The sequence below is a fragment of the Platalea leucorodia genome, assembly GCF_965183815.1.
Source record: "Platalea leucorodia genome assembly, chromosome: 3".
In the NCBI taxonomy this organism is placed as follows: domain Eukaryota; kingdom Metazoa; phylum Chordata; class Aves; order Pelecaniformes; family Threskiornithidae; genus Platalea; species Platalea leucorodia.
In genome coordinates, this window is record NC_138825.1 from 94540608 (window position 1) to 94567362 (window position 26755).

Consider the following 26755-nt stretch of genomic DNA (forward strand, 5'->3'; position numbering starts at 1 on the left):
GCCCAAAAACACTCTGGTTGAGAGAAGAGAAAGCATGTTTTTGACATATTGCAGGATAATCTCATTGCAGTGATCTCTGCTGTGCAACTTGACAGAAGCCTTCTCTGACCACTTTGACCATCTTTCCACTTGCAGGAAATCACGTTGGATGACTATCAATCAGCTCTGCTTACCCAGAATTTCCCTCTGCTCCCCACCAACTCCTATGCTGGGAAGTTCTGACTGCTGAGTTTTGCTAAGAGCTCCCACAGCCCCAAGTCCACACAAAGCCTAGAATTCAGTGATTCAGTGATTCAGTGAAGGAGAGTGTGGCACCAAAGGTATGCTTCCTCCCGCGTCTGGGCAGCCCCACACACAGCCCAGGCTCACCACCACTGCCAGGGATGGCCGGTGCCCTTGTCACTGGCCTTCTGAGGCTGAGAGCAAAGATGTGAAATGGACTCTGATTGATCTGTTACAGATACTTTTTTATATCACATACAGATACAAAACTAAACACAATCCGGATTAACCTGGAACTGTAAAGCTTAAATAAATGAAATCTTCACAAAACTCTACCAGCTTGACCCTTCATGTTTTAACTTTTCTTAAGCAAGCAAAAGCAAACATTCTCAGTGAAAGAGTAAAATTCATATTATATGATTGCACATTATTTTCATATGATTAATATTTAGGTTTCAGAATTTTAAAAAAAAATCACCATGGTGGAAATATACCTAGACAGAACTTTTCACTCTTTGGGGATCTTAAGTATCACATGGTACCTACTTTTAAATGAGTATTTTGCAATGGTTAGTACTGCCCAGTAAGGATTTTGACAAAGCACCAAGTAGGATTATGCCCTATACATGTTATACACGTTCATGATTCACAATCTATCCCAGACTCACCCTTAAGTTCATAGTTTTCTTCACACAATTAAAAATACTTAAGCTTTATTTTTTTGTTATGCATGTAAATGCATGGAATGCTTATAATTACAGAAGGCATATTCATCCCACTTGGATATCATCACTGCAACTTCTTGAATGTTTATAACAGCTATTTTTAAAACAAACACATGCTTACTTTGTGCAACATTCTGCTTTATACAGATCAGCAACCTGACCTCCTCTTCTGAAAAAGCTACCAGACTATCCTGAGAAACCACAACATACCATAGAAGTTGCCTCAACATCTTATTTGCAGTTACTCCCTTACGGAAAGGATGACAAAGTTTTTTGGCTTTTGGGGTTTTTTTTTTACATTTTCATCTTTGTTGATCCTACCTTCTGAGATGTCCATGGTCCTTTCTGTTAATTCTCCCACCTCTCGCTCCAGGTGCAGAGTCTGAGGCTAAGTTGGTTAAGTCTGTGCTATCTGTGCTATCAAGCTCGAGCACAAAGGAATCTCAGTAAATCTGGGATAGAAGATTTGAGGAAGGGGAAGAGAGAATATCAGTGTTCTACAACAAATTTGAGTGGATATCTAAGATTTAAAAAAAAAAAACTGGGGAAAACAATGTATTTTTGGTAAGGAAAAGTGTAGATTTTTAGGAGAGTAAAGACTACAGGGTGACTGAGAAAGGGATAGACAACTGTGAGTCTGAATATGGAATATTTAAAAGATAAGGAAAAGGAAAATGGGGCAGGAAAATGCAGTAGGAGTTTCGTGCCAGCGTAAGAATATTATAATTTTTTTAACTGATCTAAACAGCGCTCTGTTGACAGCCAATTCACAGACCATCCCTGGTATCAATTTCAATAGTTTACTGTCCTGAATTTACAATACTACTGGCAGACCACACAGGGAAAGAGGAGAGTTTCAATAAGGTAAGAAGATGTAAAGCAGTGCAGAACATTACAGTTGGGAAATTCAGAGTAATGATATTTCATTATCCGATGAAGCTACTGTTACAAAAACAGGTTCAAAAACTGAGATCAGAACTTTGCTAGATGATAAGACAATCATTCTGATCCTCTGCACTTACCTGTATATTCACAGATATCTAATGAGGCTTTGTATTTCCTAAACAAATAAAAGGCATATAGCACAGTGATGACCTAAGGGTATGGGGGAAGAGGCAACAGTTAAGGATATCCTGCCTTGTATTATCAGAAATAGACGGATGCGTACTCCATGGTGGTACAAATATAGGGACCATGAACCCTCAGTCCACCTTTATACATCGGTGAAGACGTTTTGTGCTCATGCGTACAGTCTGTTCAACAGAAGCAAGCAATCTTTTTTTGCCAGGTAACTGATTTGTATGTGGCAGGTTTCTGTGTGTATCAGGAGCTAGAAGAAATTTAACGGCCAGCTAGGTCCCTCTTAAATGCTAGCTCCCTGGGCACTTGCACCTTACATAGAGGAAAGAGAACCATGTTGGCAGCTAACGAGACAAATTCCTTCTTTCCTGCTTGGTAGAAGGTAGCCTTCCATAACAACAGCTTCCAGAGCTGATGGGGTCCATCTACTCTTGCCTAAACTTGGATCACCTTTCCTGCGTAGAGATGTTAGCTGTATTTAATGTTCAGTATTCAGCCGTATTTGAAGTAGCTGAACACTAAACACAACCACAGAGTTTGCAGGAACCAGGAATACTTCTGATCACGTGATACATCTGGAAATAAATAACTTTCAGATACATCAGCCTTTTGCTGGGTTCAAAATGCTTGACCATCTTTTGAACTAAAAACATCAATTTGACCAGCCCGTCTGATAATCTTTCTGTGCACAGTACTGTTCCTCTCAGTTTTGATTTGATCCCTGCATGTTCTCGTGAATCCATCTTTGAACTTTTTTTTTTTTTTTTTTGTAATTCGGATTACGTAATATAGCCACCAGAATCATCCCAGCCAAAGAAATCAACTTCGGTTATTTAAATCCAAAACAGACAGACAAATCAGACAATTCCACCCTCATCCATAGCCAGGGGGGTTTATGAAAGGTTTTCTAGATTTTATTTCAGTAATATCTGTTGTTTCTAGAATGTGAGCTTAACCACTCATTTGTATTTCTCTCTAGTTTATAATTAATTTTAACTCTATACTGAAATACTTTAATCGGGTCAGTGGACTACATATTAATAAGGTTAGCACTGTTCCACTCTGGTTGTCTCTATAAGTTTTAGATGACCATACTAAAACCAGCGGTTTATCCCAGCTTAAATACGACTGGTTTACTGGAGGTCAGACTCTTCTGGCCCTGTTGTCTTTAATAACTTTCTCTTAACCACTTCAGCTCTTTATTGTCTCTAGGCAAAAGAATGCAGGGTAAGAGGGAAGACTTGTGGGATGAGGTGGCCAAGAAGAAAGAACTTCCAAGAGGACATGGACAAACAGGTAGAAAGGTTCAAACTAGGGTGAAAATTAAAAAGGCAATGACAAGTGAAGGAGAAAATTTCAGAGAGAGGCAATAAGGAGAAAGTAGGACAAATACCAGGCATTAAGAGGAAACAAGTGTGCTAGAAAAGCAACCAAATTGGGTTGTCTTGTTGTCACATATCAAAGGTTATCGCATTTGGAACAGAGATGATGCACGGACAAATAAAACTTACTTCAGAGGAAACTATTTCCTCAGTTTGTTTTTTTTCTTTGTGTTTGGGATTTTTGCTTCGTGTTTGGATTTTTTTCTTCAGAAAAGAAAGAAGGCATTTGGGGATTCAGGGTTATCTTTCTCTTTTAAGAAAAAAGCTTTTTGGCAAGCTTTAAATCTCTTCAGGCAAAATCAGCATAAGATATTAACAAGCCCCCTCACACACGTGCACTACGACAAACCACGTAACAAATGAGCTTACTAGGACTCAGCACATGGCAGAAAACCATGACAGATTGAATGTGAGACACTAAAGCTCTAAATGGAAACAAAGCACATCCAGCAGCTTTTGTAATAATCACGCAGCATTGCAATCTTTTATTTGCAGATCCTTCACTTTTTTTTTTTTGTCCTGTCTATTTTAAGGAAACAAGAACTATTATGAAGGTTAATGTTCAACCACTAGAAGAAACTTCTTTTTTTTCCTGGAGCACCGGTGCTAAGAGTATCGCTATATAAAGCATTTGCTGCTTGCAGAATATGGCAGAACTGAAAGGTTTAAGATCTGCAATGAATGTCATGCTCTGCATAAGTCAGACTATGGTATCAAGTTTTTTGTATGATTTTAATGGCTGTCTTTCAAATGAAATCAAAGCAGAAGTCACTCTTCAGTTTCTAAATCTACATATGTTTACTTATCGTCCGTAAGAAATATTATTATATATAGGGACTTAAGCATTTTGTTTGAAAAAGTTGCTCAGACTATGCCATGTCACTTGGTGTGCAAGCACAAGGAACTTTTCTTTTTGAAACATTTATGGCATTTGCTATACTTAGTCACCCCGAAGAGTTTACAAGACAGAAGCCTAAAAGTTGCTGCATACTACATTAATCTTAAACACTGCTCTCTTTCCTTGCTGTTTGAAGCAGAGGAATCATAAATTCTTTGCACTTGTTTAATACAATACTGTGTGACATTTAAATTGGAAAAGGAAATTACCGGGCAGCTAAAGTTAGCCATTCAGAAAGCTATTGGACATAAAGAAGGAAAAAAGATCAAGAGAGTACATACCTTTCAGCTATTCAGTAACATAAACTGCTAAGAAATAGTAATTACAGTTAAAATATATGCTGGGCAGGTTATATACTTAAAAGGACAGAAAAATAAAACCAAGACTAGAAGCAAGGAGGTGATTTCTCAGCCCATAAACATTGTAGTAGCTACATTTATAACATAGATATGGCCAAAAAATAGAGTTCTTAGTCACCTACGAACAGCTCTAAAATAAAGCACTAAAATGCAGACTGCTATCAAACAAATTGAAGGCCTTAACCAAGTGAAAGGGTAGATGGCACAATATGTGAGACAAGTTTTGAGAAAACAGCCAACTTACAAGCAATATAAGGTGTTATACATCGGGAAGCTCTTCTTGCCGTGATTTAGCACTTCCAAAAGAGTGGCTTTTAAAAGCAAATGTTAAAGCAGTTAAACCCCAAATCTGATCCTTCTGGGGCTAAAATAGAAAGACAGTCATTTTACGTTGATGGTAGTCTAGAATTAGGTCTGTGATCATAATTTAACTCATTTTCATTTGGTATACAAAGTTGCTTGTATGATTCTAATTCATTACACAAGGTGTAATGTAACAGTGGGAGGTTAAGTGCCGCATTATTATCTATTAAATTATTATTTAATTATAAATTAACTTATAATGGAAATAAAGCCTGTAAGCAACACTGCCTCAAAACTTGCCATGATATAGTTTCAAAATTGGCAGGTAATCAGAAACATAATCAATAGTTGAGAACAAAATGAAAAATAAAAGCAACCTAATGAGGATGTTGACAATCTATGTACCACTGACGGTATAAAGGATCTTCTACCTTTAAAAAAGGATAGAAAATAAAAAAAGGAAAACCTTCCAAAGTAAAATTTAAAAAATCTACATCTTTACACTGAAAACAAGCTATTGTTTCGTGCATCAAATCAAAGGATTAAATCCAACCAGTTCACTGAAGAGAGCAGTAACTACAGATATTTATGGTCAAAGAAAAGAAAGTAATTAAGCAGAACATGGTGAGCTGATCCCATGACAGTCAGACTGACAAAAAGAAGTGGCTAAGAAAGAAAGAGAAAATAATATGAGAACTAAAAAGGACAGACTGTACAGGCCAGCCTCCCTCAGGCTGCTTCAGCGCTGCCAGGGAGATGGTTGGAGATGCACGGGGTGCAGGTGCCCAGGCGCTGGCAGGGGGCCGCAGGGCGGCCTCTGTGAGGAGAGGCCGGGGCTGCCCCGTGCCGGGCACAGCCGGTTCCAGCCGGCTCCAACCGACCCGCCGCAGGGCACGGCTGAGCCCCGCAGCCACGGTGGTGGTGTCTTGGGGAAAATATGCGTAAGAACGGGCAAAAAGCTGCACAGGCAGTGAGGAGTGAGGAAAAAAGTGTGAGAAACAGCCCTGCGAGAACTGAGGTGAGAGGAGAGGAAGAGGTGCTCCAGTCACCTGAGCGGAGATTCCCCTGCAGCCTGTGGAGAAGACCGTGCTGGAGCAGGTTCTCCTGACAGGAGCTGCAGCCCCTGGAGAACCCCCATGGGAGCAGATTCTTTTCCTGAAGGACTGCAGCCCATGGAGGACCCCAAGCTGGAGCAGGGGAACAGCATGAGGAAGGAAGGAGCAGCAGAGAGGAGCTGTTATGGACTGACCTCAACCCTCACTCCCCACTCCCCTGCGCCGCTCTGCAGGATGAAGCAGAGGAGTTGGAAATGGAGGAGTGAAGTTGAGCCTGGGAAGAAGGGAGGAGGGAGGAGGTGGTTTAGGTTTTGTCTTTGTTTCTCACCATCCAACTCTATTTTAGCTGGCAATAAATTAAATTAATCTCCCTCAAGTTGAGTCTGTTTTGCCCATGACGGTAACTGGTGAACCAACTCCCTCGTTTATGTCAACCCATGAGCTTTTCCAGTTTATTTTCTCTCCCTGCCCTGTTGAGGCACCTAGCAGCCAGCCAAGGTCAACCCACCACAGAAGCTTCTCTAACAAGACCTTCAAAATGAAGAAATGCAACTGACTGGGGTTAAATCTTGTCTTTGTAAAACAAACTGCGTAACAGTTTTACAAACGACTGGAAGCCCATCTACAGTCTTGGGAGTCTTAACAGTCCCTTCCCATAGTCTTCAATAGGAGAAAAAAAAAAATATCTGTATGCATTTCAGATGCAGCTTGGATGGATTTAACAGCCTCCTTAATCAAAGTTAATTCAGTCATGAACTTCTATATCAAGGGACTTATGAAACAAGTTACTTTTAATGTAATTCCAGTCACTGAAGTGTTCATTTCTGTTTATCTTTGGGTCTCTCTAACAGAGCCCCATATCTGTCAAGTTTTCACCTCTCTTCCCAATGGATATCTTGGGAATTTAGGCAAGGATTCTGGAGAGAACTGTACCTAAAAGTTTGCAACAGATGTTGAGACTCCATAAAGTTTTTCCTACAGTAACTTTTGATAGTGTGTATCTCTGGCATTACAGAAAAAGCACGATTTCTGAGAAACAAAATATACTAGCTAAGCCTGCTTGAATGTTCTGTAGCCTGAAGCATTAGGCTTGCTCCTTATTTTTGACTTGGGAGAAACAGCCTGCATGCCTTACAGCACCTCTCTTTTGTATCAGCTGTCAGTCAGCTTCTTTTTACAAAAACAAGCAGTTTCTAAATCAACCAGACCACCTTGGGTTTTCTCCAATCGCCATCTTAGCCTCAAGAAGGCTAAAACATTCTAGCCTAGGTTAAGCTAGTTAAGTAAACTCTTCCCTTAGCTGACTACTGATCTTTATGAAGCTGCATACTCATAGTCAGTTGAACTATGCCATTCTCATTACCTGAAGATTGTGGATAGCAAATTTTCAATAAGAGTTTTTGAGTGTCTAATTGCATAGCCATAGAGTTAAAAAAATATTTTGGTCTTCATAGGTCTATGAATTATACTCAAGAAATGGAAAAAGAATTTTCTAACAGTAATAATTTATATCCTAAATAAAATATTGAAAATTCAACTGTGGGTTAGTGCAATTTTCAGTAACATACAACATTTTCTTCTCAATGTTTGTCTTTAACATGGGAAAAAGCCCAAATTGATCTCTCTGTAGCGGACTATATTCACAACTTTCCACACATCACAGACTGCATAAGACCATAGATATCTGCTTTGAAGAAGGTCAATTTATGTAGGAGACAAAAGGCTAAAAAAGATTGCTGCTGCTGTATGAATTGTCAGGTTGCCTGTAGGGGAGAGAAGGCGTAGGTTTGCGCAGCAGATTCAGAACAAGCGTGTAGAGTTTCATTTGAGATAAGACTAAATATAGGTTTCTAAATGTGTCTACAGGCCATCACTGGTGTCTGATTCCCTGCTGTAACTGCCTCAACACTGGCATTCAGTTCTACCTGCAATACCCTAACATTTCCAAAATATGAGTGTGGAGCTGTCAGGTATGATGTGGGAATTACCTGAGAGCCACCCTCATCTCTGGTAGCTGCTGGAAGCTACAGTAGAAGTCTGCAGTACCTTATATGACACTAGGTGCCTGTTTTGGCAAGCAGAGCCCCTAGTCAGTACAGCTGAGAAAGAGTCAGAGCGGATTCAGTCTAGTTCAGAGCAAGCTGAATCACTCTGAGGCACATCGATCTCCTCCAGTAACTATAATGCAAGCATAAACACAGTTCACGTATCATGTAGGGGTTTTCATTTGGAACCGATGCCTACTCAGTCTGACTGGTAAATGTACTGACTTAATCTCTCTTGGACACCTCACCAGCCTCCTCTTTAATAGTCTATAGAAGTGACCAAGAGGGCAGTTCCTCTAACGTGAACAATAGGCTCTACTGAACACACACTTGCTGTTTGAAAAACATATACTTAGGAGTATACAGCAAAGGGGTATAACCTGCAAGATAGGATATTCACAGATAGGCAAAAGTACGGTTACACCTATGCTGAAAGCGAAACCCAGAATAATACAGCAAGTGGATGAAATCTTCCTGCATTTCATTCCCTACTACACCTTGTTGCTTTTCCTGCTGCATTGCACTTACATGGGCAAGAAGTTGTCTCTGTGGTCTCTTCAACTTACCCACAAAGACAGTCAGATCAGTCCCTGAAACAGGCTAGGAAAGCAGGTTTCTCTACAGCTAACAGGAGTGATCCGAATGACCCTAACAGGTGAAGCTGTTGGTTAGGCTGACAAAAGGCTTGGGAGCAGTTTGCTGGATGGACCTTCAACTGTCCTCTCTCCATTTGTGGAAGCTATTCGGCCAGAGAAAAAAAGTTACAGAAGAGAAAAATTAACTTTGCCAATGCATGCATAGCTAAGTAATAGAACATGAGTTTTGATCACTTATCACATGTTGCAGAGATACAAGTTCCACTACCATTAATAACAACCCAGCAACAAACAGAAAATTCCTCCAGTCATGACAACATGACCATCACGTACATGCTCATTATAGAGTCCCAGAAACATCTGCTCATCTCTACGATTAATCTGTGTTTCTCAGTAATAAACAACTTTTTACAATATAGTAGCCCAAATCATTTTCACAAAGCTCATCAATACAAAGGTTTTGCTATGGGAGTCTGCCTTTTATGGGCAAGTTAATTACAAATCTAATAAATTATTGAGAAAATAACATGTAATTCCAAAGTTGTCTGTAAACCTGTGGTATATAAGTTAGTTGACGGGTGTTTTACCTGTGTGCTGGTTTTGGCTGGGGTGGAGTTAATTTTCTTCATAGTAGCTAGTATGGAGCTATGTTTTGGATTTGTGCTGGAAACAGTGTTGATAACACAGGGACGTTTTAGTTACTGCTGAGCAGTGCTTACACAGAGTCAAGGCCTTTTCTGCTTCTCACCCCACCCCACCAGCGAGGAGGCCAGGGGTGCACAAGAAGCTGGGAGGGGACACAGCCAGGACAGCTGACCCCCACTGACCAAAGGGATGTTCCACACCATATGGCATCATGCGCAGCACATAAAGCTGGGGGATGAAGAAGGAAGGGGGAGACATTCGGAGTGATGGCATTTGTTTTTCCAAGTAACCGTTACGCGTGATGGAGCCCTGCTTTCCTGGAGATGGCTGAACACCTGCCTGCCGATGGGAAGTACTGAATGAATTCCTTGTTTTGCTTTGCTTGTGTGCGCGGCTTTTGCTTTACCTATTAAACTGTCTTTATTTCAACCCACGAGTTTTCTCACTTTTACCTTTCCTATTCTCTCCCCCATCCCACCGCGGGGGAGTGAGCAAGCGGCTGTGTGGGGCTTAGTTGCCGGCTGGGGTTAAACCATGACAACGTGGAATATTGAAATTGCCCAGTAAGTGATTAAACTTCAGCCTAAGTAACTTGCAGCTCTGTGGAAATCTCAATCTGGATTTAAAACATGATTAGGTTTTATCTGCTCCTTAAGGAAATGCAGATTACATTTTGTGCAGAGTTTCACTTAATCTCTTACCAGTCATTAAAGAACCAGTAACAGATATTTTATACCATTTTATAATCACAGTTTTGGGGAGCGGATTAATTTATCTCCATAGGAAGGCTGAGTTGCAAATGGGTCCCCATATTAATGGAATAAAAAAAAACCCACACAAAATATTACAGAAAATTTGTCTATAGATTTGCTTGCTTGACATACACTGTTCTGTCCTCAAACTCATGCATTATATTTAATAAGATCATGTATCTCAGGTATATCTATGGCAAACTATCCTAAATCCTCACTAATTGCAGCACTGGAGATACATAGATGGAAGTATCCATCTGTTAAGCAAAATCACAAAATGCTCCGGAATGCAAAAGATATAAAAGAGATAAAGACATAGATGGAAGTATCTTCTATCTAGGACATCGCATTGCTAAAAATACACTGAATTTTAATCCTGGATGAGGATTAAGGTTATTTATAATAAAAAGAGAAAGAGAGAGCGAGAGAGAGCACAGCTCCAGTCCTCATAATTACTTTGTTCTCTGGAAATTTCTTCTGCTATTTGTCGGTTTCTCATAATGCTTAATAGGTCGTAAATCTTATTAAATCTCTCTTTGCAGCAAGATGTCTTTTTAGCCAAAATCTCTCTGGTTTTGGGGTGACAAAATAGCCCCAGAATTCAGTTTGCTAAATTTAGTTCTATTTAGCATCTCCACGTTATTTTGTAACTGCTAAAAACAAAGAATTGTGTGTCAGCAGTGTACATAACTATTGACATTTTAAATGAATATTAGAAGTCATATTTAGTCCAAAACCCTACATATCACGTTAAAAATCCCATCACATGAAAGGATCTTACATGAATGAGGGCCATAATGATTCAAGCTGGAAGACACGAATTCCAAGAAGAAATAAATTGATCAAGAGAAGAATTCGTTGAGGGCAAGGGGCACACTCTTGAGTGTCGAATCCACCTGGGTTTAAATGAGAGCACTCTCACGTGCCCTGGAGCTGGCAGCATACTGTTTTTGTTGTGACCATAAGGAACCAGAGACTGAACAAGGGGATTCAGTTCAGTTACCAAAATCTAAGGTCTTTTACAGAAGGATGGTGTGTCACCAGAAGAAATATTCCACTTTACTGCATACTTTTATAGGAGAACTGTTCACAGATACTGCAGATGGGCATAATTTGAACTAAGTGACAGGCTAGATTGTCTCATAGCAATAAAAACCAAGTATATCTAGAAAACAGACCACTGCTGGAAAAACTGAAGGTGCATTGATCACATAAAAATCACTTCCATCCTCTGCTGCCACAGGACCAATAGCTCTGACTGAGCTCTTTGGGCATCAGCAGTCAGCTCTGCTGGTGTACCATATCCCCTCAGGCATCCCACTGAGTAATGCACTCCTTCAAGCCTCCTAAGCCTGAAGAAAGGCTAGGCATTTCCCTGGAGGTCTCCTGCATATTTGCTATTCTGTTCTCCCTCAATAACGTTGAGAGAGAAAAAAAAGGACCAAAAGTACCTCCAGTCTGTAGGGCTAAGCTTTCATTAGAATATCAACCAGAAAAGATATCAAGGTTCATATCTTCCGGGTGAATTAGATTAACATTTAGAAGGTTTGAAATGTTTGTATGCCCAGTATGTCTTTGCAAAGTAATCCCTTCCCTTCAGCTGTGTTCTATGTGCAGCAACTTTTCACAGCTTCCACGAAACCACTTCTGCACAGTCCCCCACTGGAGTTTTCCCCTATCCCTGTGGCTTTTTCCCCATCCCTGTGGCACCTCCACACTTTCTACTTACGCTGAGGCCTCCCTGGGGAATCCTACCAGCTCCACCCTATGCTCCTGAAGAGACCCCATCTGGGTGCACTCAGTCTCTACTTCGATTTACTTCAATTTACATCAATTTTTTTTTTTTTTTGCATCCCAACTGAAGCTGCGGAAGACAGAACACAAAAACAACATCCCCTGGTCTGCCAATAGAGGGCACATTGCATATGTGGCCTTCCATTCATAAATATGTGTGTAAATTTTGGATAAATTTACGTGAAGCATTCAAGAAATAGCTCAAACCGATGAATATCTAGGATTCTGACTGTCAGATGTCTCATTGATTGACAGGCTACCTCCAACAGGAACAAATGCTGGATAAGTATTCAAGCAATCTGACACAGCACAAGTATATACATTACATGTTTGTCAACAGTAATAATGGCACTTTTACTTCTTTTCATGAACATGAATTCATTTCCAGTGAACAGTCTCACTGTAGAGATGCACAGTGGGAAAGTGGGTTATATCCAGGCTCACCCCACCCTCACGCAGGTAGAGCCAAATGGCTTCCACATTGTCCTCCACCTAACCTTGCAGATTATTCATTTCAAAAAAAGCTGTAAATCTATCTAATGAAATTAACTTATTCCCTAACGTTTTGATACAATAAGTATGTACAAGCCAGATTTCAGAGAAGCTACATGTGGACAAATTAAAGTTACGTATACCAGTTACGATCTCTGGATTAACCACCTCTTTATTCCAAACTCCGTTTTTTTATACTCCAAGATGACTTATTTACAAACTGAGATTCAGACTGAAAAAAAGATTATATGCAGTGCAACTGACACAGCTAAATGTTATATGAAAACACATTTTAAAATTTTCAATTTTAAAGCTAATATTATGAATATACTTTTTCTACAACTTTTTAATTAGCATAGTGTTATTTGCTCATTAGTTCTGTATTCTATAGCAGAGAGAAAATTAAGAGTATTTTTATTACATATGGTACATAGTGGTTTAGAAATGTCTAATGATACCAACCATTTCTGTACTGCTGACAACTAACACGTTATTCCCTTACAGAAATGAAGATAAAAGAAACACAGTAAATACACAATACCTTGCAAAGAAAATTGTTGGCTTAATTTGAAATACAATAGGGCAATTGGTATTCAGAAATAATAACTGCAAATTTGATATGGCAATGAAAATGCCAGTGCAGTTTGGGATTTTAAGACACCATAAAGGTAACAGTCTGTTATTAATAGTAGTGATATTGGATTTGCCTTGTTATCAAAAGGTAATGATAAATTGAAAGCAACTCATACAATGACCTAAAGGACTTGAAAAAGTAGCACATTGGGGAAAAATAAGACAAATTAAATGTGTGTAACGTCCTGAAAGGACGCAAGAACAGTTCCAAGTAAGTACAGTGACCTCGCAGCTGAAAACGCAGCTTGCTATATACTGGTTTTGCATGGATTTAAGGCTGATTTTTGCTTTCTGTTGATAGCAAGGTTATTGGAATGATGTGAATGAAGAACTGGAGGAGCCAGAAACAGATTCCTGGGGTGACCATGCTTTGAAAATGATCATCTATACAGACCAGTGGTTCAAAACCATCTACACAGCTACCCTAACAGCAGCTAACTAACCTTAGTCCCCAAAACACCAGGAAGAGATATAAGCCTGAAGTATTTACTGCATAAGCTTAAATTATTTATTATAAGTATACGCCTTAGTTTTTACTGAGACTGTTGATAATGAGTCAGCAATAACAATTCTCAGTACAGGAAAGACATGGACCTTTTGGAGAGGGTCCAGAGGAGGGCCACAAAAATGATCAGAGGGATGGAGCACCTCTGCGATGAGGAAAGGCTGAGAGAGTGGGGGTTTTTCAGCCTGGAGAAGAGAAGGCTTCAGGAAGACCTTGTTGCAGCCTTTCAGTAGTTAAAGGGGGCTTATAAGAAAGATGGGGACAGACTTTGTAGTAGGGCTTGTGGCGACAGGACAAGGGGTGATGGTTTTAAACTAAAGGAGGGTAGATTTAGATTACGTATAAGGAAGACATTTTTTACAATGAGGGTTGTGAAACACTGGAACAGGTTGCCCAGAGAGATGGTAGATGCTCCATCTGTGGAAACATTCAAGGTCAGGTTGGACGAGGCTTTGGGCAACCTAATCTAGTTGCAGATGTCCCTGATCATTGCAGGGGGGGATGGACTAGATGACCTTTAAAGGTCCCTTCCAACCCAAATCATTCTATGATTCTATGATTTGTTTCTAAAAGGTTCCTGTTGTTACAGAAGAAATCCCCCATTAAAGAAGAAATGCTCTATTTAAAATTAGGATTTTAATCATACGTATGACTATTATTATAGCTATCTACAAATCTTTTTGATGGCACAATCATAAGCAAAAGGGTGATCAAATACTATTAACGTATTTAGAATCTATCATAATTAATAAGTGTAAGCAATGAGATGTACAAAGAAAATTTGATTTCATGCATATGAACACATCGTGTTAGCAATTTTTTAAATTGGTCAACTGTTTTTTTGTAACTTTATAAAATTACATATATATTTTGACAATCAAGAACAACCAGAATTATGTCTGATTCAAACTGTTTATGCTGTATCCTTTTACCTTACACCAGATATCCATACATTATCATACTAAATCTATAAGGTCACACTTGTTCATTTTCAGAACTGTAGTGCACTGAACAGGCAGCGATCAGAACCTACTATAAAGTTACAGTTCATAAGATAGTGTTGATTATATTAAGGTATACAAACACATCAAACAGAAAACAGGCCCTTCTCATGACTTCTTAATATTGTGTTTCACTGCTAATATTTTCTTTCTTTATCCTCTTTCTTCATAAAGTGTAATGCATACAAGAAATCTCAGATTTCAATTGTTAGAACTTATTTTCTTTACTCTTCTTTTGAATACGTATCTGCAGCTGAAACTTGTTACCTAAAAATATTTTCCTTTACTCAAGACCCTTATCCTACTTCTTTACTCATAGAGATTTAAGGAATAGAATAACAAATTTTTGACATAAAAGAGAAGAAATATATTTCTATATTGTTGCATTTTCTGAAACCAGAATTACTTCTCAAAACCCTAATATCATCTTTCCCTAGAATTTTCAAATTTTCATGGATCAACAGATGCAAGACCCCAGTCAACAGTGTTTATTACTCAATAACGTAATAAAAGGATAAAAAGGGCAACACCTGCTGACACACAAGCAATTAGAAATTTAAGAAATAAAAATATAAAGAAGCTACAAAATCTTATTTTACTCCCAGGATGAGGAACCAAAATTAAGAATACACTAAAAAATGTGTTCTCTTAATCCTTTTTTACTATGAAATAACACACACCTGGGGAAAAAATAATCAGCCCAGGAAAAAGTGTTCTCTTGTTCAATTGAAAACACCGTATAAGACATTGAAAAATTAAGATAAACTGAAAGTCTTCTCTCAAGAGACATAGTAAATATTATTGTTGTAGGAGGAGTTCATACAGAACATAACCATAAGACAACAATCATGCAACACAGTGGACCAGCGACTGTGATCGGGTATCGGTAGCATTTCTGTTTAATGCAATAAAAATGCCGATAGCTGGTTTTGTGTGGGTTTTTTTCTTGAACTGATTAAACTTTTCTTATGTATTCAGCATATGTGATTTTATTTTAAATAGCAATAAAAAAATCACACAGCCTTCACTCATGGGGAGAAAAAATTAGTTCTTCCCCATTATTTTTAAAGTATCCATTTAAGCAGATCTAGCTTATAGGGTGTAGAATGTCAGAACTAAATTTGCTAGTATCTTTTATTGTGAAAGCACACCTTTAAGAGTAAAAAAGAGTTATTAAAAATAAAATGCAATAAGTACATTTTCAGCAAAGTCAAACCTAAATACTAACTCAATGTGTACTTTTGGACAAAAAGAAAACCAGAAAAATCATTTCAACATTTTCCATCTACCTTTTTAGTGAGACTGACCCAAGTCAGTAGGAAGATATTCCTCTTTACTTCAGTACTGACAGCACTGTATTCCCATCTGGGAAAGCAAGCTTTAACCACCGTGGAGTTCAACACTGATCTCCCACGCCTCAGACGATGTCTGAGCCCCTAGCATACACAGCATTACTGGGAGAATCACTCAAAGGCTCTCCTGTTCCTGCTCTTCGGCTTTATACCACCAACCTAATTGGAGCAAACAGAATATGAGGTTGTTAGTGTTAAAAATGATAAAAATACTACACTGAAGGAAACAAAAAGTTTAAAGTTAATCTGGTAGCTTTATTTTTTTTTCTTTGAACACTGAGCTGAAAAAAAGTGTAGGACTTGTTAGTGCTCTTTCTGAAGGATTCTGTGCAGTTCTGGAAGTCATTTGTCCAAAGCTGTAAGTCACAGAACTATTTATCCTCTAGCAGAACTTGAGGAGATCTTGTGTAAGCTTGTAACGTGTGTCGTTACAATGAAGAAACAAGTAACAAAAATGGCATGAAAGATCCTTGACTCTTTCGTTGTTCACCATGCAAGTCAAAAGATACATGGATAGGCCAAGCTGTGAGGGGCAAGTTCTTCTTGGTGGCCCTGCTTGAGTGGGGCGGTTGGATCAGATGACCTCCAGAGGTTCTCTCCAACCTCAACCATTCTGGGATTCTGTGACTGCTATGGCATACCACATTTTTTGTCAAGATAAGTGGGCATATAAATAATAATTCCTCAATTGATTTAAATACCTGGAATGATTTATAGATTTCAAAGGTTAAAAAGGTCATTCATAAGAGCTTTATTCTGCTCCGTACTTCCCATATTAGACTATATAGTAGGATGCACGTATATAGCATGCACGTATAGTCACTTACAAAAAATCTATACAATATATGCTTTTACATACACATACCATATATATATGCATATTCGATACATGAGATTAGGCAAGAGGAGGTAGAATAAAGCCCTTTTTGAAAAGCCATATTGACCTTTGAGATCTTATCAATATTTAATTTTTTCAACACAAGTTTTTGCAATGGAAGGAATTATTACACTTAAAGGTATTGCTGACATTAACTAAAAAAAATCAAAATAATTCCCATATTCTTGAATCAGTTAAATTGAAACAAAGGTACCGAAAGTACAAGACTAAAAATAGGATAACCTGTCCAGTAGTAACACTGCAGAGGATTAAAAGGTTGTTTGTTTGGTTTTTTTTATTTTATTTAGGCTCCATTATACTACATGGAGTTTCTAATATTGTTTATTAGATCAGTGTTACCCAGCTTGCATGCTAACAGCAAAAACAGCCATGAAAGATTCAGGAGCCCTTTATCATGGGTTAAGAAAGAAGGCTGCAGTAGCCATATTTTCTTGGTCATCAGCTGTAAAATCGCATGGCAAGTAGACAGTTTAAGTGTTTGGCTAACAGGGAAACTAAACCTGGATAAACCAAGGAGCACAAGCAAGTGATTACGGATTTAATGCTGATCTACAGCTATAGGGGAAAAAAACAAACAAACCAGCTGTCTAGTGACTCTTCTACAGTCCAACCATTAAATGAGGAAGCTCTGATCTGGTTAACTTCAGTGTGTGAGCACCAGCTGCCTGCTTTTTTTTGTGTACAAGAAGTAAGCGAACATTTTTACTAGCTGGACACTGAAAAACAGGTGTTAAAGTCAAACACGTTGCTTCAGCAAACTTGGTGAAGAGCAAGCAAATTTTAAGGATTTAATTAAAAAATTTTAACAGTCGGATTTATTTGACAGTGAACTAACTTCCCAGAAAGCAGAGAAAAGTGCTCTACATCTTACTTGAGATATAGAATTCCTCGGTTTCTTGCTGGACTATTTTTTTTTCCTTTTTCTTCTTTTATCTGCTGGAAGCAGCAGTTCTAGGGAGCAACCACTGAAAAGCAGTGCTTCTTCCCTGATGCATACTAACCCCAGATCTTTTAGGAAACAAATCAATCACACTGAACGCTACAGAGAAAGAATTTATCTGCTATCACTCTGCAATTCGCTATGTAATTTTACATCCTTCTAATGAATTTTTTTTTGGTTCTACAGCTGTATTAGTCAGAACTTACATAAATTAGCCTTTTAATGGACAATTTGACATAAGATTTCTGTGAAAGGCATGCAGAAACACCCCTGACAATCCAGACATTTTGTTCTGACAATATTAACAACTTCTGTTAAAACCATTAGTACACAGCTGAATTGCATGGCATATGTGCTCAAGTTGTTAAGGCTTAAATTAGCAAGCCATTATATAAGCAAATTTTAAGCATAATTTAAAGGAACTAAATGACAAACGCCCTGTAAAAACACCTGACATACAATTAGGGAAACGTTTCCAAGTTGTCTTTCTTTCCAAGTATAAATCACTGACATTATACTAAAATGAAAATAATTTCAGTGAAACCCAGATCAGAAATGTGTATCTATCTCTAGTATTTCAGCACTGATAATCGACATTACTTTCCGCAATCATACACTACTAAGTTCAGTTAAATTAAATCTCATTTATCTATAACGTATTTTACATCCTGATTTCCTCCCAGTCATCCTTTACATATGTAAACAGAAAAATGAATAAGCACACTGCTCTATTCTGCACAACTAACATTTCTGGAAAACACAGGAAAATAGTGACAAAACTATTGTTCATCATTTGCTCCCAATTCTTTTCACTTTAAATTTGATCAAAAATTGTAATCCTAATGAGATCTGTAGAATGGTAGACTGATTGCTAGGGAGAAATATATGGCTTAATCTGGAACACGGATCTTCCACCTAATTCTGTCAATGTCATACAAATTTCATTTAGTTCAATACACCCACAGCACCTCACAAAATACTTTAATTTTGATTCAAAGAAACTGCATTTGCTCATTCAAGACTACTTCTGTACCCTAGAACATATCTCTCTTTCTATAAGGAGAAAGAAACAAAGCTGTACAACTTCATATATTAGGTGTTTACAAAGGAAATGCCTCTTTTTGCATTACCTAACCAAACATTAGGAAAAAGTTTTACAGGAATGATGCAAAGAAAAGAAGTCATGTTTTCAGGTGTTTTTTGCTCTACAAGTCTGTGGTACCACTGGAGGGAAGAACAGAGCAAGCAGAGGCAGCCAGGCTGTCAGGAGGACTGAGCCAGGGCTCGGCCCCCTCCTTGCCAAACCACGGAGAAGCACCAGCCCGACATTTTGCTGGCTTCTCCACCGCCCTAACAACCCTGATAGTTTACATCAGAGGAGAGAGTGAAGGGAATGGAGAGAAGTAACTTATACCCATAACCATTTTGGCAATTCAAATGCTGGCGTACAGAACAAAACTAGAAGGATCCAGAGCGAACGTGTAGACACTCTATAAGGAACCGATAACACCGAGGGAACATTGCGCCAAATTAAACACAAGTTGTCACTCCTGCCAGCTTTTCTCTAAGCACCTGCGTGACTTCCTTCTGAAATGCTGTCTCACGTAAAATCCTGTACTAATAATATCCTGCTTTCTTTAAAAGTATATACAAATGCTCAGTGCTCACAGTGAACAGGTTGCCACATTCACCTAACATTGTTTCTGAATACTAAGGTAATATGAAGGAAGAGAAAACACTTGGACTTTTTCTGTACACCATACAACAGCCAACAGTTTTCAAACCCAGCCACTGCTCGTATTATTACTAACGTTATTAGCACAGTGAATACTCTCACTGCACAACTACATTTAAGCCTGATTTGAATAACCAAGCTAGCTAAAATGCGGTCTGCCTGCGACCATATGAAAGGAGAGCAGGCTCAGGTGAGAAGTACGAAGAGTTAAACAATACTCCCAGAACACGGAAGAACTTAAGATACATATTTAGGTATGCGTTTTGACATACTAGAATAAAAATCATTAAAAAGTATGTGTTTTTTAATGGACGTACCAGTTATTGCCAAGTAATTTTGTAAGTGCACTGGAGAATTCTCATGATAAACCTAGAATGCTTCCTAACTCCCACTAGAAGGAATTAATGTTTTGAGAGGTTACTCCGAACAATGAGAAAACATATTAAGTTCTGCTATATATTTTTGAAACAGTCCTTAAAATAGATTTGGTACTTACTTGAAAAGGTCAAGAACAGCTTCAAAAGCTCTGCCCGCAGTATTACCTAGTCCTAGTAAGGACCTAATACATTCCTCTACAGCCACAAGCAACCACATCACATAAATCCTTTCTTAAACTTATCAAATTTAACCTTTAAATTTTTATTGGGTTATTCTTCCTTCCAATAAGTCACATGAAAAAATCTCCCAAAGCTTTACTCTACTGATTGCAAAAATCTTTTTCCAAGCTAAGAGTATTTATAACGAAGTTACACTCACTTGGTCTTATTCACCACCCTCTTATTCTATTTGGTCTTATATTCACTGTCCCCAAGTTTAAAGGTTATTCTTATTGTTTAAACTTACTGTATTTCTAGATATCAATTATAATTTCTTTAGATTTTGTTCCTCTACTCTTTCTACTCTTCTATGATGAACACTCAGTTTCTTTGATCACCCATTGTATGACTGACTTTGTGCCTGTCACAGTTTGAATTTATCAAAGATGGGTAACACACAGTATACGACATCCCAGGTGAGGTCTCATTAATACCCTCAACAATCATTTAATTCTCCAACTCTACAGGAAATATCTAGAATCCAGGATCATGCTTGACTTTTCCTGGGCTTGGCACTTTGGTAACTCACACTTCACTATCCTTTCCAACTGATGCACTCCTAGCTTGGAGGAACTGGGTGCATGGGTTTTAATATAATAATAAATTTATTGTGGTAAAAATCCATGTGGAGTGAACAAAGCTCATCTAAACAAACTAATATTAAATTCACCAGATAAAGAATGGTTTCTCCCTATATGTAGATTAGTCAGGAACGTTGAGCCACTGAAAATAATTAACAAATAACATTTTTCTGGTATTGTGTTATATAAATTATACCACTTGTTCTGCTTATAAAAGATGTTATTTGCTAGGTACGTAGTCATATTTTGGAATTAATTCATTCAATATATTCCATTAGCTTCCAGAGACAGGCACTGTGAAAGCAATTGTACTTTATAAAAAAGTTCCCCATGTTCCTTATGCAATCAATCAGGACTAAGTACTGGATACTCTCCCTATGGCTTCCATAACTTTTCAGCTGTTAAAGAAAGAGATGTAACTCAGCTTCACCACAAGGTAAAAAGGATATTTTCATGTATGTTATTAGGGCGTTTTCTTGCCGTGTGGAAGCTTGGAGTTCAACACAGCAAAACCTAAACCAAGGCAAGTGCAAACAACAAGGATATATTTAATTGAACTTAGGACAATCCAAATGAGTCAGGTATGTCTTCAGCACACGTCTTCAGAGCACTTTAGTGCAGTGGGGTCTATTTTCTGGATCCCAAAGGCCATTATTCAAAGATGAATGCCTAAGCTGTCACCTCATCAAAGACACCATCTCTACTTCATGTAGATGCTATCACAATTTCGGTAATCTAGAGAAATTTTTGTTCCAAACTGAAGTGTGAAGGATGCTTCAAGCATACAAAGCAGGTGAAGTTCACCTGGATTGCTCTCCAAAACACAGGTGGCTAAACTGTACCTAAGTGGCACCTTCAGCACTTAAGAGCATTGCTCTTTCTGGCCCTCAAGAAGACTCTGTTGCAAGCACATCAGCCTTTTAATACACCCCAGTGGATGCATCAGTGATGCACTGCTTTAGTAACGAATCAATATCAAGCTGAAACTTCTCTCACTCTATCCTAAGTGACTGAGATTAATAGAATGGAAAAAATCTGGAAGTCCTGGATTGTTTCAGCACTTTGTACAGAATACCACACAGAAAACAGTGGAATGAAGCTGTAGCAAGTCATATTTCATAGCCATTAGAAAAACAACCATGCTTTCACAACACAACTGCCTTAGAAAAAAAAACTACGACAATAAGAAGGTGTGATAGAAACCATTTTCTCTGGGTGTTGCACAGTACTAAATTGCAGGTTGCAGGTATGTTAAGATGTAAGTTGGGGCATACCATCATTTCATAGTAAAAGCCTAGCACCGTCATCCACATGTCAAGAACTACGTTGGATTGTAATGACTTTACACTCATTTAGGCTGAAGTGCCAGTGAAGTTGGCTAATTGCCACTACCTAAGTCTCCAAGTTAAAGTCCGGAATACCACCTTTTGCAGACCTCCCTGAGGACAGGCGGGAACTGGGCACGCACTGTTCTGCTCAAGTACTGCCAACCCCTCCTCTGTGTGCAGGGCGCAGAGGTGAATGGGGAACTACCCTCACCTACCTCAGACCGGGCATGGGCACTAGTGGTGAATATGGCAGTACTGGATCCGGAAAGTTTTGCAGATTTTTGAATGGTAACTAAGCATTCACAAAGGACTCACTCCATCTTGCACACTCTACTTATGTCCAGTTTTCAAGACGTTATCTTTAGCCTATGCAAATTATTTCAAATGTAAAATCAAAAAGCTGATTTCACAAGAATTCCCTGAATTTCGGCTGCAGCGAGAAGTGAAACACAGCAAACCATATAAATCAAAGTAAAATTACAATTAAAATACTAAATTATATTTCCTGAAGCTGATGGAAAGACCTTGCAAGCGAAAAGTCAAATTGTTAACCTAAGACATTTTTATGAAATAAAGCTTTATTGCACTTTATAACCTCCTCTACTTTTTAGCCTATTAGTAATTCTCAGTTCTTAATTAATTTCTTCTTTTGTCCTAATTTTGACAACAGTCTTGGATTTCCTTGCTGGGCTATCTTTGAAGCGTATGTTCAGCTAGGGGATGGGCAGGGCCTGGGTGTTAGGATTCCTGTTCTTCCCCCCTCCCCTTTGGATGATTTTAAAATTTCATTTCCATTTTTTACATTAATATGTTTCCCAGTTAACTAACAACATTATAATAATAAATGATAAAAAGCATGGATTCTAACCACTTTGTCCTCCTTTGGGAAAGCATCCAAGGAAGCAGAATAAAAAGAGAAAAGAAAAAAAGAAGAGAAAAAGAATAAAATAGGCAAGTATTAATAGACAGATTTCAAAGAAATGCAATTTTAATAACTCTCTACAAAGAGATAAAAACATAAAATTTCAAAAAAAAAAAAGAGCTTTAAATAAAAAGATGAAATCACTGCATGTGTAGAAAACACGTTTTCCCACCCTAACCCACAGAAGCATAAACAACATACAAACAAAAGGCAAGTTACAAATGAATGGACCCTTTTCCATTTCTATGACTTGAAACAGCGGGTGAAAAATACTTAAAATATATTCCATTTTTTTCTGATTAAAGATCAGCTGTATCACATGCATGCTAATTTATAGTATAGTGTAACATATCAAAGTAAACTATATTTTCATAGTCTTGCTCTAATGACACCACCTGCAGGTGATGCAATGTAATGCATCTACTTATATTAAAATATGAATACATGAATATTTTTGTCCAATACACCTACATAATTTTTTCAGAATGTGAATTTAATTTAATGGACTCACAAGTACATCCGGGTTATGGAAAACTCCCAAAATAATGATGAAATGGGTATTTTTCTGAGGGTTTTTTTTTGGTATACATGAAATTTCAGAAGCCCTATTCCGTTGACGTCTAGCTCAAAGACAGAGAAAAGGCCATAAACTAGTTCTGCTGTGAACATGATTATCTGCTATAAAATTTGTGACCACTTCTGACTGAATTTGTATTGATACAAAGAGCATTGATACAATTCCCCTACAAAAGACTGGCACCTCAAAGCCATGTGAGAAAGTTCTCTCATCTCATGACAGAGAACAAAACTACTCATGCAATAAAAGGATATTTGTAAAACGTTTTATAACACACCATAGTCCTAGATGATCAGCCAAAAATAATCACTGGATAATGGTCTTCCAAATATAGATCCTACTGCTCATGTGCAAGTGAGCAGCCCGTTCCTTGTAAGGGACTTGACTGAACAAAGGGTATTCTTGGATACCCTTCAGTTTTGTGGGCAGCTAACTGCATGCGGATCAGAGGGCGAAAGATTTATCTCACCTGCCTGAAAGTAGGATACCTAATCCAGATTAATCTACAGTTTTACTTTTTAAATACATCTTAAATAAATTGACATAACTCTCTCACTGTGGTAAGAGAAGTGGTTGGGTTTCTTTTTCCTAACCAAAAAATCGAATGGTTTTATGTAAGAGAAATCTGTAAATGTATATGAAAAGCTCCATAAAAAAGAAATCTAAAAAGAAACAAGAGTTCAATAAAAAGTTTATCAATGTGGAGTTGTACCTGAGCAAAAGGGTTTCTCCTTTCATTCTATGAAAAACAAGTATGTTTTCTTCAAGCCATCACTCAGTGGAACTATATGCGATGCATTTTTTTTGAATTAACTCTGCAAATTCTAAGTATCTCCACAATCATTAAATACATTATTCTTCTTTATAAACACCTCATAACAAAGTGATGAATGAAACACTTAAGTAAAATGAAGCATGAAATGCCAAACTTAAGGTGAACAATCTGCAGCGTGACAATGTCAAGGAGGCTTTTTCTTAAGAGTACACATCAGAAGACTTACATTGTTTGATCGCAGAGAGACACGACCTCCACATCGAGCACAAAACTTGGTCCGGCAATAAGAGCATAAATGGCCACAACCATCTGCAAACTTTGTTTTATGACAGATTCCACATGTTGGAGCATCATCCTTGTGCTCTCCCTGGTAACGGCGGGCTTCTTCCCCTATCTTTCTTACTTGCTCTTTATAGCTTTCAAATTGTTGATGCAACCTCCTGCATAGATGAGAAAAAAGTTTATATAGCAAGAATAGGAGGAAATACTAGTACTGTGTATTTCTTTCTTTCAATTTATAACTCTACCTAATATTCTTGGCATGTTCACAATAATAAATATACCTCATATCAAATACACACTGCACATGGAAAACTGTACAGGAGAATCTAAAGGAAAAAAATAACAGATATATGTATTCCTACTAGGTTTACTTCAAAGCTCATGAGCAAATCATTTCACTTCACCAGAAATCGATCCAAATATAAAAAGATGGCAAAAAATCCATAGTCTTAAACAGAAGTATCTACCATGTACAGAATAAAAGCATAAATATAATTGCCTGAGTAAATTTGCACTGCTTTTTAATCAACGTTATTTATACAGCAGGTGTAATACACAAAATAAATCACTCTTCAGTTACAGTGTCACAATTCTGTTTTCAAAATCTAAATTACTAACACATATAACTTAAAGATTTCAACAGGTGCTCTACAATCACACTGGCCCTACAAGAATCTGAGAACAATTTTCTATGTCAAATCTATGTATTAACAATCTGTAGTATTCTCTCTTGTTAAGTATGACAGACTATGTTAGGTTTGCTGTCCCTCATTACAGACATTTCTTCCAGCTTAGCTGTAGGAGTATGTAGGTTTATATCGGAGTATTAGCAGGTATATAGACTCCTACGATGAAGACTGGTGTTCAAAGAAGTAGAACTCCTCCAGCTGCCCCAAATAACAAACAGCCCAACACCATGCCTGCCAACTGACTAAGTGTCCTGCTACCCAAAAGACCCAGCTTCTAATCACGAGCTCAGGGAAAAGCACTAAGCCCTCTAGCCTTCACTTCCCCTTCTATAGGTCAGGAATAATAATAATAATTAGATATTTAGTGATAAAATCTTCCTTATCATTATGATACTATCTCTGAGGAAAAAGATGTTCTCCTGTCAGTTTCTCTGAGATTTTGTTGTCAAGGATGAAGTTTCAGAGGGGAACCAGCTAAAGGTCCAGGCACTTCCATAAAGGGCAATCCAGCTCCTCTCCTGCTCCTGGCTGCAAGCTGTTACTGCTCTTTAGGCACTGATTTTGACATTCACCAGATCCCCCTCAGTGAGCTAACCCACGGACCTGAACCAACAGAAAATTAATTCTCCTACAAAAAAAAAAAAATTGTTTTCCCATCATTCTGCTTCCTGAATCCCTCTGCTCTCAGCAGGTGACCTGGGATGAAGGTAGGACATGAGCTCCTGAAGCCAGAAATGAAAAGGACCAGTGGACAGCAGGATCACCCTTTTTGCAGCAACAAGCAACGAGCTCAGCTGTCATGTGAAACCCTGCTCTGAAGCTTAATTAAAATGATCATATTTCAACTTTCTTAACTATCTTACTATTCATCAAAACATACAAGAAAGAAAAATATCTGTAGATGCACCAGGACAGCACTGCAACTTCTGACCTTGATTTTCATGAGCTTGAACAAAGACCTCAGACAGCCTAAGTGGGAGAGTCCAGCAGGGCACCTTTAACAACTCAGTCTTTTCACCATGCTATGTGGAACCTACAGGCTCTTCACCCACATCTTCAGATGTTGCTTCAAATCTACATCTCCATGGATAACGTTAAAAAAAATCATGAACAGATAAATAGATTATTAATAGAAACAGGGACTCTTGAGTTTAATAAATTATAACAGTAGGTGTGTTGTCGATAGAGGTCTTGATGTTATCCTTCATCTCCACCTGCTTTGAACTACCTAATTGCTTAATTAACATTGAGACTCACACCATTTACCTCATGTCTTTCTAGTGAGACAATTCTGTGTTTCTGTGGGGGTTGTTTTCTTTTTGTGTGTGTGGTGAACTTGTTTTGACTTTTAAGATAAAAGTAATCGGTGTTATTTGTATGAAATACTGTTTTGGTGAAGTCGATATTTTTACTTTAAGATGATATTCAAGCCTATAAAATGATAATTCAACTTAACGAACAGGAATTGTGGTAAAATACACATATTCCATTTGGACAGGAATACCAGTGCTCATAACTAACTTCCACATCAACCAACTCCCACACTAAAAACAGTGACTTCATACAGGGACATTCCAGTGAGGATGCAGCAAT

General features: G+C 38.1%; 1 protein-coding gene across 5 annotated transcripts in view; it reads right to left on the reverse strand.

Annotated features, from left to right (window-relative positions):
- RIMS1 (regulating synaptic membrane exocytosis 1) overlaps positions 1 to 26755 on the reverse strand; it is a gene marked incomplete at both ends in the record, with an annotated part of 339260 nt that overhangs the window by 197686 nt on the left and 114819 nt on the right. For all 5 annotated transcript variants that reach the window (XM_082307762.1, XM_082307784.1, XM_082307773.1 and 2 more), the window contains one exon: positions 24418 to 24631. In XM_082307762.1, coding sequence (XP_082163888.1) covers positions 24418 to 24631 — 214 coding nt within the window. The remainder of the gene's footprint in view (positions 1 to 24417; positions 24632 to 26755) is intronic.